Here is a 21,753-nt window from a genome sequence, read left to right on the forward strand (position 1 = left end):
AGGACAAGTAATACATGTATATTATTACCACCTAAAGGGCCAATATGAAAGTCAAATTAAGAAACTATGTTTTATCTACTATAATCTAAATATTTTCGACGTCCCATCGACCGAATAAAGTTTTAAGAATCTTAAAAGAACTCGAAGGTTTACGAACAGTTTACAAAACAGTTACAAACAGTCTAATTATTTTCTCAAAACTTATTTTAACTTAAACAAGTAACAAAAATACAAAAAGTATATAAATGTTTGAAAGAAAATGATTTATTTCTAATTGTAGATTATAAAATAAAATAGTTTTAGTCAGCCAGCTGCGTATTTAATTTTTATCATAAACTAATTTATTACCTATATATCGTTGCCTTTTTCCTTACAACCTGTTCACAGCAGTTTGCATCATGTTTAATCATTTATAAGGTAAATTAATACCGTGTTAACCATTTTGAATTATCTTTTGCCCACAAGTGATCACACTTTCCACCTTATCTTTCCTTCACTCGATTCCGGAATTTCCTATTCGCGCACTATGCACACAGGTCGCGTCTAGGATGTATGTTAATTTGACCACGACACGACAATAAAAAGGGCGTAAAAGGGATACGTTCCGTACTCCCAGAGCGGCTCGCCTCGACTCGGCAGCGACCTTGGCCGGGGGGTGCACTAAGCTCGAGATAAGTGGGCCCCCTCTCGCTCGACAGGGACTTGGTAGGAAAGGAGACCTTGACTCCCCGTGGCGCGGGATTTTCAGGCGATCACCTAAGGCCCACACGCCCCCACCCCAGCCGCCTCTCGGCCGAACCCCACTAGGCTTAACCAATACTTAAACCGTGAGTTCGCTCCGGCGCGGACTATTCACGCAGCATCGACCGTTGGACCCGCATTCTGTGTGTGTATCTTCGCGAAGACGCGTGCACACGCCACCATATCAACGCAGACAAGGCCACACGCGTGCCACCGCGACCGCGTGACAATACACACGTAGCCGCGAACCGTGACAGTGACGAACCCCTGCCGTGTCGAACGCTCGCGTGTGACTCAGGTGCGACGCTCGAAGGGGAGGAAAAGCTGTGAGGGATCTGTTCTTGATAAGCCAGGTGCTACTGGACGGGATAGGAGGTACCAGAAGAGACAGAGGCGAAGGGTCCCGTGGCTCGGTTCGAAGGTCGAACTTCGTGGACGATCTTCTACTGAAGTGGAGCGTGCCTCGCGGGTTGATCGCGCGGTGCTCTGTGCGATCGACCAAATTTCAGGATCCTTTGGCGGAGGACTGCGATATTGGGGTGCAGAGTGACGTTTACTTCCGAACGCAGCCCACGACCGTGAGAAGGTAAGTCGGTTTTGGGCCAAGTGGGCTAAGGAGTATGAAAGATTTACTGGGGGGCCTGGCCCAATGTGGAATAGTGAAGTATTGGAGATTAGTAAACTGTGGATGCGAACTTTTATTTTTGTTAATGTAATTAGAGAAGTGCGATCTGGTTAGAGATTTGTTCTTTTCTTTAGATACTGTAAAGTGTATTTAACTTTTGGTATTTTGTAGAATTTTGTAGATTATATGAATTCTGTATATTTTTGCATAATGAAGTTTATCATAAATGCATGAGGATTCGTAGTCTACACATGAGATAGCGGATCATACATAGGTGGAGTGTTAAGTTAAGGATATTCTTAATTTGGAATTATAAATTTTTCGAAAAATACATTATTCACTAAAATATGACTCTGATAGAGAAAAATAAATCTGAAGGAGAGGAGTGAACAATTTTACAGTATCAAATTTATTTAAGAAATAACCGTGTGGGTCATTTTTATTTCTCTAGTAGTTTTTACAAACCACGAGTGCAATAGTAAGTCTGCTGCTTATTAAAATACTCTTTTCATTTCATAAATACAAAAATAGTCCCATAAAAAAGAAAAAGAATTATCAATTGAATCTTCTAAATTCTAAATTCTAGATTCTAAAAGCAATAGATATTACACTTTTCTATAAAAATTCGATTATAATTGTTAACAAAAATATCCACAATATTTTCCCAATATATTCTGAAGACTCCTCCAATAATTGATAATAGTTAATCCTCACTTTGGAGTTACTTCACGTAGTCAGTTCCTCGTCTGATCACCGAATGACACATTCCACTTGCCAAAGTGGATTCCGCTCCGCTGAGTAGAATACATCCCCGAATGATCAGACACCCATGCGAAACCACTATGCAGAACGAACACTAAATAGAATTTCGTAGCTCCGCTGAATTTCTCATACAAAATAAGAACTCAGAAACTATTTCAATTTCAAAACCCACCACACGAGTAACGAAGCACTAAAGCAAGCATATTCAAGATATTTTTGGCTGAATTCTTCATAGGATTACGATATGCATCTTTAGCTCCGCCTCACGAAGTAGACCCATTCAAGTAAACCCATAATGTAACATATCCAACGACCTTCAAACAACTGAACCACTTCACTGCTGATTCTGCATGCAAAAGAAGTATTTCTAGGAACCAGTCCCGCCCTACACAAATTATTCCAATTTTTTCCATTGGTCTGAACCAGAGGCCACTAAATGCATAATCGATTGCAATATTAATTCTCCACAAGCGCAAGGCGATGGCCACGGATAAAGCAAAATTTATTTCCCCTGCACACACACTGAATCCAAGAGACAAAACGTACCTCGAGCACACGTGGGTTACGCAGCTGAAAGGTGGAATGGCATAAACAAGTCTATAAATTACGATATGCAACTCGCTGGCAAAAGTCGCACGAAAATGTGCCGCTGAATTTCGCCGAGGAAAAAAAGAGTCGAAGCAATTGTCGAATGCGTCCTCGTGTCTGCTTACGATAAACATCGTTCATGTGTTCGAATTCCAGCGAAACCACAGCTGATGGGACGTTTTACGTCGATTTCAGAAAGAGTCTCCTTACCATAGCGACAGTCCAGCACATCCTTCCGCAGAATTAGATTTTCCAGACGACTAAGCAGAGGCCAGTAAAAACGAGGATGCAAAGGAAACAGATGAAAACGCTTTCCGATTAATACGCGGTCAGAGAAAACGACGTGACTCCATCGACTGCACAGATTACAGGGCTGGGAGCAGTTCCGATTGGAAATCACCGACAGAAGTGTACCACGCCGCGTCCTCGGGTTAATCAGCCGAGAGAGGAAGAACTCATTCCAAGAAAGGAATTTACAGAAGCGTGTCAATTGTTATCGAGAAACGACAAGTTACCGCTTTGGAGACGGTCGCTATCTATCGAACGTTTTCCCATTGTTACATGGTAGCACTGGAGAGAAATTAACCAGCAAATAGTAGCAACAGCAATCGAGCAGGTCTTTCACCCGCTGGCTAACGTTTTACACGATTTCTTAGTCCCCTTTTTCTCGGCCTATCGAAAGCATTATTCGACCGTTCGCGAACGATTTCGTAAACGTTCGTTTCTACAGTCGACAGGCCCAGTTTCCACTTCTACCGAATGCACCGCCACTATGCTCGTTCTGTAAATAATATCTAGCTTTGTGCAACTGGGTTACAAAAAGGGAACGCAGTTTCGAGGCATCGAGCGCGTTACACTAATTGCATTTACCTGTGGGGCGTTAAAAAGAAATGGAAAGGAGCCTGTAGGCGCGATGGAAATAATTAAACTTTGTTGCGTTAATCACTGCTCGCGCCATCGATTACGACATAAATTAGCCGCAGAACGTTTAATTGCTAGCTGTTTTGTTACCCTTTCGTCATGCTTGGAAGAGCGCTGTGCGTTTCCTTTTACGAGCAATATGGGGGAACAGAGGAGGATCTATTCCTAGGAATACAACTAGTGTCAGGCGGAACTGTTACCTAGGAAGGATGGCTGTGTTTCACCCTGCATGGTCAATCTTGAGGTAGCCCTCGGGAGAATGCCCGAGCACGTGAAACCAGTCACATTACGCAACCGCGCGCTTGGACGAAACACCATGTAAATATTCAACACAAGGTCGCTGGACCATTTCCAGCTAGAGTAGCTCGCGCGGCTCGTAAAAAACACGCGGAGAAAACGAAAGTTTAGTCGTCGCGTCGAAATGCTACTGAAGAGATCCATCTCGGCCTTTCTATTGGGACCGATTTGTGGGGCAAGGTTTCTGTACCTATCGCTATTTCACTGGTTCGTGAATTCTGTGACAGGATGAGTCAATGTGTCTTATGAATTTTGGTCAGAGTTATTTTTATGATGGTTGAAAATTCTAAAACAATTTTTTAGTAAATATTACAAGTGAAGGCTACAGAAGAACTTGATAAGTTCACTTTTGTTCATTGTTTGGTTTTTATGTTATCTAGTAGCTGGAGAGTGCTTTTATATGTCAGAGTTGACAAAATGAAAATTTTGTCAAATTGACAAATTCTAAGAAATAGCTGCTTTTATAATGAGTGAGCAGGAACAAAGTTATTAAATAGTTTCTAATCATTGTATTGAAGAATGTTGGCTGCACTTATTGCATGACTCTTTTTGGGTGAAAATTTTAGCACTTTTTAAGGCCTTTATTTGTCTTATTGGACGAGGATAAGAAGAGATCAATCTTACTTTCAAAAGAATCTCCAGAGAAAAATTTTAAAAACAATATCAAGTTCGTGGGACTTATTTCTTCGCAGCTCCTTAACTTTACGAGTATGTTGACCCACTCTCGAACGATTAAAAAATAAGAGTAAGTAGAATATTCTCGCTCAGACTTCACCCATACTTTTCCTCGATTCCTCCAAAAGCAATTCTCCGAATTTTACGTGGGTAGGTAAAAATAGAGATGGTCAAACCACAAAATGCAATATTTAATGTCTGAATTGGATTGTTCTTATTGTCGCTGTCGAAGCATAAGCCTTGTAGAAATATTTCTCACCGCCCACTAAAATGTTCGCAAAAAAAGGGAGAATTTTTGACCAAAGAACTCGCAGACTCAAGGCTAATTAATATTCAAGATCAGCGGTAATAGCGCTGGGAGTATCGCGAATGGAAAAATTCCACTCTCATATGCAATTAAATCTACACGTAAAAATGTGAAACTGCCTGGGTTAAGTTGATAATCACAGAAGGAAACGCCTTAATTACATCTTGTACGTAGACGAAACAATGCATCTACGCGAAGAGAATTCGTCAAAAAAGGTCATCTCTTGTAGAACTTTCTTCTCAGCGACGACAAGTGGTCTCGTTGACATAATTATTGTCCTAAATACCGAGATGCCAAAGAGAGCAAGTCATGCAACGAAAATTGATGCGCAAACGATCTCTCGAACGCACGACACCGATTAACCAGAAATTACATAATGGAATTCTACAAGCTGGTCTTTCCAGCTCTCAGAAAAAGACCCAAGGCCATGGAAATTCGCCTTGCGAATCGTCGCTGAATAATCTCCACCCGAACCATTTCGAAAGAAGAACAAACAGCATATGTCTGTGTGTTATATTTCACGGAAGGAAACTTCCTAAATGAAGAAATCGTTCGATGTCCACGGGGACAGGAAACAGCAAGGCAGATCAGCTGACAAGTGGAGGACACAGAAGACAGAAAAAAATTCTGACGAACCTTTACTTGGTGAATTTTTATCGAAAATAAATTGACACGTGTTCCAGCGTTTATTCGAATAGCTCTTAAAAATCGAGATATCTGCGTGTAAAGTTTTAAACACTTCGTAATCGTGAATTCGATTCTCTGTCGATATAAAACATTGTTTCTTCTTTTTCATTTACTTTGCATTGCAATTACTTATTTTACGTAACGTAATTAATACATGTACTGCAAGGTATTTTTTGTATTACGCGTTTGTACTTCAAGAAAGCATTGCAGAGGTAAGATACTCGACAGCACTTTCAGTCTGTTACTAATAATAGCTATTATTATTATTATTGATATATTAATTGTGTTTAATTACATTAAATAAAATAATTTATTGCAACGTGATATAAATGAAAAAAAGAAACAGAGTTTCACGTTTCATGACCAAGAAATGTTTAAAACTTTACATGCAAGTATCTCAATTATTAAGGACTATTCGAATAAATGCTCAGACACGTGTCAACTTATTTTCTACAAAGATTCATCAAGTAAAGGTTCGTCCAAATTGATCTCTACTTCACTGTGTCCTCTTCTTCTGAGACTCGATAACACGACAGAGGGTACAAGAACCTTAACAGTGTAGGGTAATGCTTTCCTAGATGGTATTCGCGGAAGAATGCGGTTTATATGACGAGCGCTTTAGAAAACGTGTTGGCACCTCACCTAGACCTTCCATAATCGAGGACACCGTGAAATTAATACCCTTCCCCTGAGTCAGGAACCGTGGGATGAAAGTGAGAAGAAGAGAGTCATGGTTGCGTCCCGATTTACCTGCTTGAGGTTTGAACAACTTCGTTAAAGATTCCGTGACATCTCGATTTTTAAAGGAAGTCCACATGCTAACATGCTGGAGACCCACGTGCTTCTGGCGCCTCATCGAGAAGAGAGCTGATAACCCAAAAAGCTAACAGTTGTACCGAATCTCCAAAAATACGATATCAGTCTCCAAAAGTCATTTACGCCACCACTTTCGAGTCCCAAAATAGCCTCCAAGCTGAGCATATTTCATGAGTTCCATGCTACTATATTCCTGAGGAGCTATAAACAATTCAGCAGGTCTCGAGGACTGCAAAAATTTCTCTCTACGACTAGAAATCGAAGCAGGTTTCTATAAAATGCGAAAGTGAGAACCGGGGACATCGGCAGGATGCGGAAAACAGAGGACAGGCTAAGTACGTTCATGGCCAACGAATTCAGAGAACCGTTGTCCCTCGTCAGAGACACCGCGAAAAACCTTCTGCAGGCTGGAGAATATGCAGCGACTGAATTCCACGAGCGACGTTCTCGTAATGGATAGGCGAAAAAACGAAAGAGAAATTCGATGGAAGCGGGACGTGGGCAAGAAATGGGACAACACAGGTGACGATAATTATTTGCAACAATCTGTTCAACGTCTACGCGTAGAAAGTAGCAAAGATGCGTTTCCATTCGTACGCTCACGATGATTTATATTTTAATAAAACCTACATTGCACTCTTCCATCCACAAGGAAAACGTGACCATTCAGTGACCAAAAGTAGACAACGATCAAATTTCCTTATTACGCGACGATTGACAGCAAATAGATCGATTCCAGAGAGTCTGCGTAAAATGACGAAGCAGCGCAGAGAAAAAACTAAGAAAATAAGAACCCCGATTCTTCTCAAAGACCACAGATTCACGAGGCGGAAGTGCTCGCAAGGAGGACTCGAAACTGGCATCCTCTCAGTGTCCTTAATCCCCAGATACATACAAAGCTCAAGTCCATTTCAGAGTTTCTAATGTCATAAAAAGACTGTGCGCAAAAGAAACCATGGTCTCTCGAAAACGATAACTCGTTAAAGTGAAACACTGTAATAAATTGTCCGAAGCGCCCTTACTCTCCGACTCTTAGGCTAATGGAAGGAGAACAGGCGATGAAGATGTAGAAGGCGATGGACGAAAAAAAATGTCGGATCAATAGAGCAGATACGGTCCAAGGAAGAGGAAAACGTGCGAGCTACACCGCAAGCAAGATCGTGACAAAGCGAAGGAGACGCGCCGCAGCCTGATCAACATTTAACCGGACTGTTGTCCTACTTACCCACTAAACCTCGAGCCAGTCGGCTTTTAGATGGTGCCGTTCACGCGGACATCATCGTCTGCGTCAAACGGCACCACCATCACCATCATCTTCGGTATCATTATCGCTGGCATGTGTTTGGATTCTCTCCCCGTTAGAGCCAACGTGACTATCCTCTACACCTTTCTCTATTTCCCCTCGTCTTTCTTTCCGCGCCACTCTTCACATCCTCTCGCGCGAGGCGACCGCTCTCGCGATGATGGGAACTTTCTCGGTATGTACGTGGAGCGAGTGCCGTTCTGCCAGTGGATGTCTCGATAAGTTTTTAGGATACACGGTTCGATTCGTCCGGTTCCTGACACGAATCGCTATCAAGAAGCCAGTCGCTGATCAGAACTTGATTCACTGATCAGTGAATAGTTTAGTAGAATAGAATAGTTGGGAGTTGAGGGAGAATAGTTGAATAGAATAGTTTTCACTGAACAGTTTGGTATTTAAATAGATATTTGAAATTTATTTTGACGAAAATTTCTTCCAAAAAGTTCGTAGGTAATTGTTACCTGGTTTGATGTTTCTGTAGTTGGGAGGCAAAATGACCTGGGTCACATATTGGTGTGTGAAGTTTTTGGATTAAATAGGGTCTTGTAGACTTGTGTCTTCTTGAATCCTTATTTTTTGGGGATACAATTATTCTGATAATTTTTCTTCTTTCGAAAAGTGTAAACTATATTTTAGGTGTCAATGAAGCCCTTAACTCGAATTATTTGAAAATGTGACTTAAGTCGCGTAGTATTACCATCACAGATTTATAGATGAAGTTTAATAGCTGATAGTGTCTGATCTGTCTCCACCTTGTAATAATGTTGTCATTCATTAGAAAGACCATAATGTAATTAGCGTTGTATAAGTTGACTTGAGGAACGTGACTCTGAGTATAAACTTGTTAGAGAGTGTATCGCGAGGACATACTGTACATGAGTTACTAACATTCATACTATGTATAGGATAACCCAGAACTGGTTGTACAAGTGGAAAGGGGTTGATTCTATATGAAAAATAAGACGAAAATGTAGAATAAATATTTCTGATATCATACTTCGTTTTCGAGAAAATTAACTTGGAATTCTGATCGAGTACAAGTCTACTGAACTACAGCTTTAGGCGTTTGAGGAGTAAATGGAGAAAGGGGAATGCTTCTAGCGTGGAAACAGTCAGTGGTCAGACCGAGAGTGTTCTCCTTACCTCGTGTACTCTTCGAGCACTCAAAGCTGTATTTGCCTAGGCTAACAGCCGACTATAATTCAAACTTGATTTACTCGAAAACGAAGCACGACACCAGAACAGTTTATTCTATATTTTTGACTTATTTAAGGTAATCTTGAGGGATATGAAAATCGCAAGTATTTGTGAAGTCGACGAGGAGAAAGATGAGATAAAGAGATGGAGGATTCAACGACATTGAGCAACCTTCTGAGAGCAGCTGCATATGACCGTTAGCCCAGTTTTCGCACCTGGAAGTTATGATTTCGTTACGCAAAAGTTCGATTGTGGTCGGTGTTTGGCCTTAGAGCGTTCGACAGAGGCTCTCGATCGTGTCTGGTTTCTGGTCTAGTTATAACAGTCGACTCAGCGTGGCTAATGAGATTCGAGAGACTGCGCTTTCATGCGCGATGCATTAAAAATTTCTTTGCTGAACCTGTTTCGAGACGAAACAGTGTTACTGGTTGCTCGGTGAACTGAGTCTTCAGAAACGAGAGTCAGCCCTTTGTATTCGGATGAGAAATGGGGGAAAAAAATATTTGTTGAATAGAATCTGAATCCTGAATCAAAGATCTAAAAATAAAAAAAGAAGAATTAGAGTATAGGGACTTGATTTTGCAAAAGTGGATCTCACGAAAGTTTGCTTCAGACGCTAAAGAAAAATATCTAACAAAAAAAATAGACTTCTAAATATCTAAGATTAAAATTTTTGGAGAAGGAGTCGTCCTAAATTTGTCAGCCAAAGAAAGTGAACAAGAAATAGATAGCCAGAGCTACCGTTAAACCTGAAGAGGAGGAATAGCTACTGTGGACACTTGTCACGGTCAGCGAGTTCAAAAAACGGCACGTGTTACTTGCTGTGCACAGTTAGTTTTTAATTCCGTCAATTTATTGATGTTCTTTAGAACATCATCTCTTTTATCGTATGCGATAATCTTTTTGATTATATCTGTTTTCACGTAACACCATCCGATAAACGAAATTTCAATGCTTGATATCCTTGATTTAATTCAATTTATAAAACATCTAATACGCATTTCGTCTGTACATAGCGGCTGATGGAAAATTTTCAGTGAAAGATATTCGTAAATAATGTGTCTGGTCACTTTGAACCGCGAGGAAAAATTCAGCGTTCATAAAATATTCATAAATATGGACATTCAATTACCACACTTCCATTATCCTGGTTACTACTTTTTTACAATGTATCAAAAATAGCAGTAAATGGAAGAAAAGAGTACACACGAAATTTCAGAAATTTGTTGCAAAGAAGCTGGAAGGTTACCTAAAATTATTCAAAAAAACAATAATTTGTAGCTAAACGACTAAATATAAGAATGAACTGTACACTGACTTTCTTCGAAGTAAAATAATTTTCAGTATCTTTACATGTCAGATACCAAAATAAATTCCAATCCAAAAAAGCAGCACAAAAGTATCAGGAATAGTGGTTCCCCTCGACCAATTCCACTCTTCTTCCGAAAAAGGGCGACTAAAAGCAAATCCCAAAAAAAATACTCAAAAATACCAAGAACCGTGGCATCTGCAGTGGAGAGTTGCAAGTCACCATCAACACCATCCAAAAAAATCAGATTCTTTTTAAGGACCAGGGCGAGCTAAGACTCAAGACCGAAGATGCTAAAGCAATGCAACATCAGACCCATCTCTTCCCTGAAACTAAGGAGTCGCGACAATCGTGATTTATCGCGACAATCGAAGGAGCAAATGTACTGCAACCATAAGAAGGTTGAATCTTGTTGGTCCAATCAACGTGAACGAACTGAGAAGACGATGTAACAAGGATCCTCGAGGGTGACGTGTGTTTCAGCGAACTTCCTGACCCGCCGCGTTTTGTTTCCATCGTTGCAAACAGCCGTCGATCAACATCGTTCTCTTTGTACATACGCGATCCCGCGGACGTGCCCAGAAAGACAGAAGAGCTCGTAGACATCCCTGACTCGAATTTGACTAGCACACATGACCTGTAAATCATGGGAGACCGTTTCTATGCCTCTAGCCAAGCCTCTCTTGATGCAGGATATACTTTGTAGATAATTCTCCGCGTATCGATATTAAGCAACTTGACGAGTGAGAGGAGTTGTCCGAGGATATGCCTGACTCTGATTGCAAAATAGCATCGAGAAACTCTGTCGACTTTTATACTGCATATGTGTTTCGAGATTAACATCGACTTAAACGATCCAGCAAAGTACCCCCAAACATATCCTTTTCTTGCAGTAGTAAGTTTCCATTCAAACATGGAATAATTATCACGATTATTTTCTGGAAACTGTGACGACCGTGTTTCCCCAAATTTCGTAAATATCTTAATCTTGCATAATTGAGGATCGTAAAAAATAACTCGGAGCAAAAGAGCAAGTTCTCTGAGAGGAGAATCTAACTTCTGAAATGAGGTAAATGTCCCAGTAGTTGGCCATGTGCCAATACCTGAAGACTAACGTTAATTTTATCCGATTTTAAGCTTAAATTCTAGTATATTGGGTAGCTTAATTAAAAATAAAACTAGTGTCATAAAATAGCAACCACAGTTTCTGGAACCTCATAGTTCAAATATCAGGACGTACAGTTTTAGGTTGTTTACTTACTGGGACATTTGACATTCTAAACGTTTAAGTATTGGGACATTTACCTTAGACATTTTGGATTGCAGAGATGGCATCAGCCGCGGCAGAGTTGGTTGCCGAAAGGGAACCAGAACCAAGAATCGAGATGACTGACATGAACAGAACTTTCGTGGGCGCCCAGGGATTGGTACGAATGGCCCTGGATCAATACACGGAAATCCTCACCACGATATCGGATCCTCGTGTCGGTGACTGGCCTCTTATGGACTCGCCTGTCCCGACAGTCCTCATCGTGCTCCTCTACTTGTACGGCGTAACGATATTCGGGCCGAGAGTGATGGCGAATAGGAAGCCATTCAAGCTTAGAGGAGCTTTGGTCGCTTATAATGCATTCCAGGTGGTGTTCTCATTGGGGATGCTTTACGAGGTGAGTGTCTCTAATCTAGGCTCGTACAGTTTGATGCGCTAGTCTCATTGTCGTTACAACTAATCGCTTTCATTAAACCTGAATTACACGCGTGCCTTCCTACTTTCTTTGCACTCTCTTGAGTAAGAGAGATTTTCGAATGCAACTAGCGTTCCTTGATCAGCCTTTCGCAGTTCGTCAGAGATTTGAAAATTTGAATATTTGAATATTTGATTATTCGAAGATTTCAGGGTTGAACAATTTGAACATGTTTGAATATTTGAATATATGAATACTTAAAAAAATTTGAAAGTTTGAATATTCAAAACCTTTGAAAATTTTGAAATCTGAAAAATCAAAAATTTGAATATTTTCAAATATGAAGATTCGAAAATTGGGACATTATTTAATCTGAAAAATCAAAGATTGAAATATTGCCAGTCTAAAAGTCTGCAAGCTTCAAAACTTGGAATTTTAAAATATTCATATCCTCGAATCCTTCAGCATCAGAGGTCCCACAAACGATAAAGTATCAAAGGAACTAATATTCCTAAAAGGTTGATATCTAATAGAGAAGATCGTTCCCGTTTAAAAGTAGCACGTTTTTTCTCTCTCGAGAAATCGCGGGAAGCTTGAGCACGAGTAGGTACACGAAGCCTCGATCCTTAAGCAATTTTCGAGCAATCAGGAGCTTTCAGTCAGTGACATTGCCAACGACGAGATCTGTCTCGCTCGTAATAGTCTCTAACGAGACGGAAAGAGGGACGTTGTCTGTCAACCGAGACATTTTGCCTGTCCCAAGGTCTCGAGGATGTTTCGAAACACAGCGGGCTTTCTCTAAATCACAGTGATACAGAGATTTGATTCACGCTGTGTACTCGCGAGAGATACATGGAAGATCGATGCACCGACGGAATCCAAAGTTCACGGTTCTGAAACCTCTCTCCGAGGAGGATCGCACGCGCAAGTGGGTCACCGAACGAAAATGTCAGGCACCTTGGTGTTGAAAAACTTCCATCGCGGCAAACCTAATGGCGAGTTTAAGTAACCCCTTATCCGAGGTGCCGTCCCTTGGATCTTTGGAAGCTCCTGCACAAGCCGCCTGAAGATCCAGAAAAAAGATAAAAACTAAGGTTGACGATCCACAGGGCGACCTTGATCAGAAATTTTAGAATACAGAAAGAGAAAAAGCAATGGACCGAGGAGTCTAGTGAAAGACCGACGCTCGTTTTGAAGGTCTCCAAGGACACGCTCGTTTCTCCTCTGCGGATGGACTTTGCCCTCTGTCGACTAGATTCGACAGAAGTCGCTTGTGAAACGCGGCATTCCTTTTAAAGTAGCTCGACACCGAGCACGATCACCTGCCTAACGAAACGAACAGCTCGATGTTTCCTGCCTGTTCCCTGATAACACTGAGTGCCTCAGACGCTTTGATAATTGTGTCGAAATTACCCGACGAAGAAATCCAGAGCGCGGTTTAATTGGCAGCATTAAAATTCAGTAGCTCTGCGCGAAAAAGTGAACAGCTTTAACGAAGAGCTGAGCAGATCGGAGTGTTTCTTTTCGAAAACGCAATCGGAGAGGAACGGTTGCGACACCGTGTCCTCAAGCTAAAATTGCAAAGTTCCCGTACGAGATGCTCGTAGCAACGATTCGAGGTTTCAACAGGCATGTTTGCTTGCGATTTGAAGAGATAATGGGGAAATTGAGCGTTCCTCGTCATAAAATCAACGAATTTCCATCGAGGACGATGATTCACTCGGTCAACAGGGGGTGAGAAAGCGCGATTCGCGAAAAGAGGTTGCAAAAGGAATAACAGAGATACGCGACTGGGAATTGCCCAATTCGATTTGTACACGCTCGTGGTTCGTTAAAGGTGAAGCATCCTGTTTTCGACTTTCCACGAACTGATCATTTGCAATTCGTGCACCTAGAGAGCAGCGTGTACTCGTTTTGATACTGTGGAGCTCGGAGGGGAACAATGGAGCAATGCACTGATTCGCTTTGAAACTTTGATACAACTTTCAATATTTTAATAAGATAGATCCAAAACAGTGCATCTTTAGAAGAAGAAATTTTTCTAAATGCCATTTTCTCTAAATAGAATTTTTTTTAATGCCATTTCGCTTAAAGCTCTGTTCTACATATGGACAGAGAACAGAGGACAGGATGAAATAATTTATATCATCTTGAAATTAAAATATTCTTGTTAAATAAATAGACAGTTAATATGCATAATTTTAGATTCTACCAGAAACATTTCTTTGAATTAATAGCTATATACATATAATTATGTATATGTAGCTATATAGATAAAAAGTCAAAACTACCGTCTAAAATTTTAAATATTATGTATGCAAATATTTCCTCATTTCTACTCAATTAATTACTTTAAATTCAAATATTTTCCCGCCTTACGACAGTAGTAAAGAAATACCATCAACATTTCACACCACTTAGTTAAGTCATAAGTACTCCGTGACTCATAAATAAAATTTAAATTTCTTTTTTAAGAAACGCCGAATTCACATGCACACTTTATATTCAGGCCCTCTATTCCCAAGGGAATATCATACATAATATCTATGGCTGTACGACCAAGCGACATAAGTCACATTTCAAATGAATTTTAGTTTCGACATAAATAACCTGAATTAACAAAACTCCTCTCTTAAAAAATTTAACTACAATCAGATGCAAAGTCCACAATACTCAAGACCCAAAATATTAAAAACTAGAATCTCAAAAATATGACTAATAGAAACACGTGATCTACATAGTTTTACCTTGCAACACAGTTCTACTCTTCATACACTCATTAAGGTCAAGAAAATAGACCACATCCTCCAGCAACATTGTACGATTATTATAAATTACGATAGAAAGCTGTCTAAATACCGGATTATCTCCCTGACAGTAGAGATTTCAGGCTACAAAAAGACGCGCTAGACGCGGCGATCAGGAAAGTCGAGCAGCGATCTCGGTGCAGCTCGTGTCGTTTCATAACTCTCCATTCAGAATCACCCACGATCCATCGACCCAGCAATCGTTCCAACCACCACGACTATCGAGACAATAAGAGACTATACCTTGACCGTGACCTGTTTCGCAGCACCTGATGTCTGGCTGGCTGTTGGATTACAGTTACAAGTGTCAACCAGTAGACTACTCTCACAACCCGTCCGCGCTGCGAATGGCGAACCTGTGCTGGTGGTACTTCATCAGCAAATTCACGGAATTCGCTGACACGGTACGTACAAGGCGGACTACCGAAAAGTCAGGCGTTTACGAAATCCGAAGGAGATCCGCGTGGCAGGGTATCGCGATAGAACCAATCATTTTTTGGCATCTTTCGCTGTCGTGGCGCCGTGGAAATCGGCCACTGAAGCAGAAACTGAACAGAGGAGCGCTGCATCGGAACTGTTTCACCTCGTGAATCTGATCTCTCGCCTGGCTCGGTGGACAGGGTATTTACTTCGAGGCGGCTCGATCGTTCCACGCGCAGCGGACAGTCGAGACGCGTGTCGCGAGTGAAACAGCTCCGTGGCAGCGATAGCATCGTCGCGTCGTAACTCGTTATGCCTCTTCTTGCGGAATAGAGTCCTTAAGCAATGCACGGGGGCCACACGCGAGTGTCCGCGCGAGCGTTTACACGCGGCCAGATAAGGCTCCATCGAATCGCGAACGGTTCGCTATCTTGTTACGAAGATTTACAGGACGTGTGTCCTGATGAATCCATGCGCTGAGCGTTGCGTAATCGGCTGACTGAGGATCTTTATGCACTTGGAAGCGCATGAATGGCACACTGGGGTCTTTCGTGACCCAACGAAATAATGATTTCTGTTGTTGTAAGGTGAATGTCCCAGTAGCCGACTATGGACCAGTACTTGGACACTAGCGATAATTTTATTTCATTTTGAACTTCAATCCTTGTGTAGCTAATAAAAAAGAATATCTATAGCAGAGAAAAAAGATATAAAATACAATATTCAAGTGTCGAGACATGCATTTTTAGGTTGCTTACTTAGTAGGACATGTATCTTAAGCGTTCAAATATTGAGACATTATCTTACTACTACAAAATAATTGTAGATAAAAATGTTCCGTCACTTTTTTTAAGATTTGAATTTTATGGTCTTGAACTGTACACTCGAGAGTATTTTAGTGAATTTTAACAGAATTTTTTATATACTCAAAATGTGTGAAAATCACGCTGAACCTGAAAGACCCAGGATGCCCTGTGGCAGTCCGAAAAAACGTGTGTCATTCAAGGATAAAGTATGTAACAAAGTTGAGAATACATACGGTATGCAAAAATATACAAAGTATGAAAACTGTTATAAAACTTATGATCTCTAGAAGATGAAAGGAATCTTTATTTGGATTTTATTCCTCTAGATCTGTCTATGAAGATACATACGTATTTGCATAAAAATTCGCAGTCTTGTATCTAGTATCTAATCAGATATGTATTTGAGATTGTAAGGTTTGGAAGATTCCGTGGAATTTTGTGGCTAACTTGTTCTATGAAATTTTAGATATTTTTCGTGCTGCGTAAGAAGGATAGCCAGGTGACTTTCCTGCACCTGTACCATCACTCTTTGACGCCCTTGGAGACGTGGATCTGCGTGAAATTCATCGCTGGAGGTCACGGGACATTGGGAAACTTGATAAACAACGCGGTACACGTGATTATGTACACGTACTATATGGTAGCCGCGATGGGGCCTGAGTATCAGAAATATTTGTGGTGGAAGAAGCACCTAACCACTGTGCAACTGGTAGGTTAATGAATTCATGAATTTTCACGGTAACTTAGAATTAAATTAAGCTAGGATTATCTGTCTTCTTGATATTTATCTTCCTTTCGCAGTCTCTCACGCTACTTTCATCATCAGAAAAAAAATCATGGTATTCATTGGAGGCAACAGGACAGTAGAATACATTTTTAGGAATTTTTGCATTTAACATGTTCGTTTTTAGTTACAGTCTATTCGGTAGGGCGAGAAATTGCCTGCAATTGTTTCCCAGCGCAAGAACTAGCACGTTTCATGCTTTCGACGTGTGCTAGTCGACCATGAAGAAATGTTCTCGATTTTTGTTATCATTCTCTGCACATCTAAAAAGCAGCGAATCATGTAACACTCAAGTCATTCATTCCTGGCGTGGCTGATGCATATAAGTCCTCTTTCAACATTAAATTCACTATCTTTATCAGAACAGGACCAAAGACAGAGACAACATACTTCAAAGAATTAAATGCTGGCTTTTATTCATCTCTCATCAAAAACGATACATCTGGGAACTTGAAGAGACACAGGGGACTAAAGGAACGTTTCTGAGATGGAATCAGTTTAATGCAAAATATATTTATCGCTTATCTCTTAAGTGGTATGGTGACAGTAGAGAGAGCCCAGTTTTAGTTACCATTTTCAAAATGGGATATAGTTACTTCTGACATCCTCAACACTTTTTTTATTCCTTCTGTGAGAAGGTTGACTGACTTCCAAATTTTTTAATTTTCTAATACTCGAATAGTACAATTTCTTAATAACCCAATATTCAAATTTTCAAATATCTCAATATTTAGATATCTAAAATCTTCGAATATTCAAGCTTTCAAATTATTTTATTTCTAAATTTTCGAATTTTAAATTGCTCAACTTTAAAAATTAAAAAATTCTGAATTGACCACCACCTAAATAGCTTCACTGTATCTCATTATCACGATTTCATAAAAAAGAAGTGATAAAAAAATTTGTTATACTAAATATAACCAGTTAAGGGTTACTATCGGGCTCCTTCTCTAAAACGTTCCACTTTACTGAAGCGTAATAGATTGTGGATCGCCGAAACCGAACTTCTAATTCGTTTTCTCGTTTCTCCGCAACGTGTACGGGCACGTGACCGCGGCGCACAGTGCAGAGAGCGCAACAAGATCGCGCAACAAGCCGGCCACCGAGCACCGAAGAGTTTTTAGAGCGAGATTCGCGATACCTTCTTCTTGCTCAACGCCAGTTGCAGCCCAGTGGGATAATAATTCGCGCCGATGAAAGTGAGCGGAGGAGCAAAGTTGAATCGAGCATCGGCCGATCGCGGGACGCATCGAACTGCCTGAAGAAAAGAACTCGTCTTTTGGCCGGATAAGTCTCGGACGAATCGAGGACGACGCTGGCCAATCAGGGAGAAGGAGAAGCTGATCAAGATTTAACCGACATACTCTTTCGAAGCGCACGAAGCGAAGTGCAAATTGCGCACCAACGATCGTGGATCGGATTGATCACTTAACAGCGGATGCTAATCGCTGCAAAATTGTTCCTAGAAGACTAAGAAACCTGAAGGTAAGATAAATGAAAGCACCTGAGAGATCTGGAAATAGATAGAAGAGATTAGGAAGGAACACTTTGCAGGGATTTTGAAGTTCATAGAAGAAAAGATCTACTAAAGGCTTCTCGAAGAGTCCAAGATGGAGAATTGTACTAAGATTAATATGGATCTATATAATTCCTCAGTATATACTATATCTGGAAAGGGAATTAAATTAGCTTTTTTAAAACTTTGGAAAGTCCGTAGTTGACTCTTCAAGCTTTGCTCAAACCTCTACTCAAAGACAAGGATCAAAGAAATACTTATCAGAGGATGCACTAGAGTTTAAGGAAGAAATCGAACCTACTGATGTCGCACACAAGAACACCTGGCTTCAGTTCCTCTGGACAACCTTTTCAGCGCGCTGCTCGTAAACCTCGTTATGCTAAATATATTTCAGACATAATCCTATAATTAAAAATCGAAAGTTCTAAACAGCCATAAGAGCCACAGCCTCCCTTCTCAGTCTGCGGTTTTTACAGTTGACTGAGACTTTGAAACGGACCAGCCGCGCCAGAGCTTGCGTCAGAGATCATTAAACGCCCATTTACAGCATCGCAGAAGCATCCTCGAAAAGGTCATAAGCATTGTGGGGTCTATTGGTCGTCAAATCGCGGTTGCGGTGACAATCGTTCGCTAAGGACGCGTAAGAAGGCGCGATATTTGTCTAGCGTGGGGTCGAGTCCGCGAACGGTTCTCTGCCTGCCACGGATTCTGGGCCATCGGTGGCCACCCGAGCCAGTCCCTGGACAAATTTTCGCGCAACCACGTGGTAGGGGTGAGGGAAAGTGAAAAGTACAACGTTGGGCAATTGCAGACTGACTTGCTTTGGCCGGACTCGGCCGACTACGTCGTGGTGGCGCAACAATTTGGCATTCCAATATGCCACACAGTAACGTGTGCCACCACCACACCACCGCCACCATCGCCATCGCCATGTTCAAGTACCACGAACCGGCCACATGCCTACGAAGCCTCACCTATATGCTCACCTATCTCGCTTTTATCCCGCAACATCGTTCACCTAACACGAATCTCTCAAAGGACAGGTGACGCTGTCCTTTCCCAGACACCGCGATATTACCCTACCCTGTCGTTTCTTGGACCCCCTTGCCCCCCTCCAACGTAACGTATCCCCTGTGTCCCATTCAGGATGTTCCGCAACCGAACATTCACGAACGTTAGAGCGCTTGAGATAGAATCGGTTTGGACCGATGCATGAGGAATGCGCTTCTATAGGGTGTGTCGGAAAGGTTGGGCAAAAGCTTTGGTTGTTGCACGTGGGGGAAATGTGGAAAATATGAATGTGCGCCCTAAAAGACGTCGTGGTGGTATGACTTAGAAAGGTTTAACCTTTGTATATTTTCATAGTTATTGCTGTGGATTAAGTTTCTTTTTGATAGTCAGTGGAGGAATAGTTCAATTGATACGTATTTTTTTTTTTGTACTATGTAGAGGTGGAACATTGTTTAATGATTTACTGAATCTTAGAGTATATACATACTTTGAATTTATCTTTTTTGACAGTAATGCCTTCATGACTCTATGACCTAGATATGGGTCAGGGCGATTCGAAAGATTTCTGAGGATGTTTCTATTAGATTCTTGTTGAATTTCTGATAAAAAGGTGTGTAGGTTTTGTTGGAGATAACATACACTCTTCAACTTCTTTCGTTTGACATTTTCAATAATTTTGTAAAAATTATATAGCTTCTATGAATATCGGAGCAAATTCAAATTATGAACATTCTGAAATCCATTTATGGACACATGGTCACAAAAACTTCTTTCTCATTTTGATACATGCAAATGCACCTAGGTCTCTTTTTACACACTAAATGTGTACTCAATAAAAATTAATTTACAAGTTACAACTTGCAAATCAATTTTTACACATCTAGCTTACAAAAAGGAACCCAGGAGTACAAAAATTTCGCCCGACTTTCACGATACACCCTGTACATCAACATTGGCTTCAACATGATTGAAACATCCTTATCATAAAATACTATTCAATATTTTTGAAACATCACCTCCGGGAAGAATTTGTTATTCAAAAAATTTCACATTTATCAAATTCCCCTGAAGCATAAAAATCCTTTCTACAACGTCCAATGATTTCAATTAATAAAAAAAAAAGTAACAGACTTGGCTATTGCGTAGTAAAAACAGAGATACAAATCAGAACAATCGCGCAGACATTTCGACCCAAGCGCGAGCATGTTGGCTTCCGAACGCGTTCATTGCCTGGCCGACTGCTTTATTTCGTATACGATTAAATTACACGTCCCCCAGTCGCGCAACGAAAATTTCCTTTCTACAGCTTAATCGATATAGGATATAGTTGCGCCAGATTCTTTGCCAGAATCTAGCGCAGTGAAACGCGGGCGCAAAATATGCAGAATGTCGTCGATTACCCTTGCGTCATTACCAACATCCTAGAGAACCGTACAATCCATTAATTTGTTGGTGTAGCCGAGTGCCTCGTCCCTGCATATATCTTCGCGACAAGAAGCTTGCAACACTTCACACGTCTAATGCAACGAGGGAGCCACGTGACCGTGCGTTGCCAAACGCTGTGCAGGCGGTTATAATGGATATTTCCGAATCAGCAATGTTTGAACTGCGCGAAATACTTCATGTTACGAATTTATCGAGCGTGTAATTTAATCGTCAGCGCGAATAGAGGAACGTGATTTGAAATCACATAATACTTAACACTGAACTAGCAATGTAATACCAACTTCTTGATGAAATACTAATAAAAGGACAGGTCATAAGGTTCGACTCACTGTTCGGAAGAAACGCTGGAACTCAATGCACCTCTGCTCCATTTGCAGGTACAGTTCTTCCTGGTGTTCGTGCACAGCGCCCAGGCTCTGGTCTTCGACTGTGGCTACCCGAAGCTGATAGCTGCTCTTCTTCTGCTCCACTCGTCGATCTTCTTCGTCCTCTTCTCCGACTTCTATCGGCAGGCGTACAAGAGCAGAACGAAGAAAGAGCTGAAAGACGAATAAACAAGGGATCTTAACGCGCACTTTCTCGACTTAACTCGGATACACTCCAACGACCATGTACGATCGAACGATCGTGGATCGGTTGAAAAGATTTATAGAAGCAAAAAACACTTTTTATAAGTAAATTATTTTTCTGGAATTTCCAGCTGGTCGTAGCAATCTCTCGCTGAATATTGCAGCAACTAAAGAAATTCTTCCATAGACTAATGGACTGAGCCTGTAGACGTCAGTACACAGGGTGTTAAGAACAGGTGTCAGAAGTATGAAGAAGTGGTTTTGTATAAAAATAGGAGGAAAATCAAGAATGTCGAAATTGCGCTAGAGGCTTCGTTTTTAAATTAGTAGTTCTTGAGAAATGTGTCTGACTTGAGGACCCATTCTACTGACATCGCTACGCCTGACTTGGCTAATGCCTGCCAGCAGTAGAATAAGTCCCAAGTCAGACATAATTATTGCGTATTTCAGATGCATTTTTCACAATAATTAATAACTCAGA

The 21,753-nt window shown here is 41.0% G+C and overlaps 2 protein-coding genes across 4 annotated transcripts in view; one reads left to right on the forward strand and one right to left on the reverse strand.

Annotated features, from left to right (window-relative positions):
- The window catches only part of Sit (stuck in traffic), a 48,082-nt gene that overhangs the window by 24,728 nt on the left and 1,601 nt on the right, over positions 1–21,753 (reverse strand). For all 3 annotated transcript variants that reach the window (XM_076374855.1, XM_076374849.1, XM_076374872.1), the window contains exon 2: positions 21,033–21,242. The gene's annotated coding sequence lies outside the window, so the exon portion shown is untranslated. The remainder of the gene's footprint in view (positions 1–21,032; positions 21,243–21,753) is intronic.
- Positions 1,188–21,395, forward strand: LOC143177097 (very long chain fatty acid elongase AAEL008004). The gene is made up of 5 exons (XM_076374884.1): positions 1,188–1,327; positions 11,555–11,895; positions 14,987–15,124; positions 16,413–16,655; positions 21,081–21,395. Exons 2-5 carry the CDS (start codon positions 11,557–11,559, stop codon positions 21,255–21,257), a joined length of 897 nt encoding a protein of 298 aa, XP_076230999.1. The 5' UTR covers positions 1,188–1,327; positions 11,555–11,556; the 3' UTR covers positions 21,258–21,395.

The sequence above is a fragment of the Calliopsis andreniformis genome, chromosome 1, assembly GCF_051401765.1.
Source record: "Calliopsis andreniformis isolate RMS-2024a chromosome 1, iyCalAndr_principal, whole genome shotgun sequence".
NCBI lineage: Eukaryota > Metazoa > Arthropoda > Insecta > Hymenoptera > Andrenidae > Calliopsis > Calliopsis andreniformis.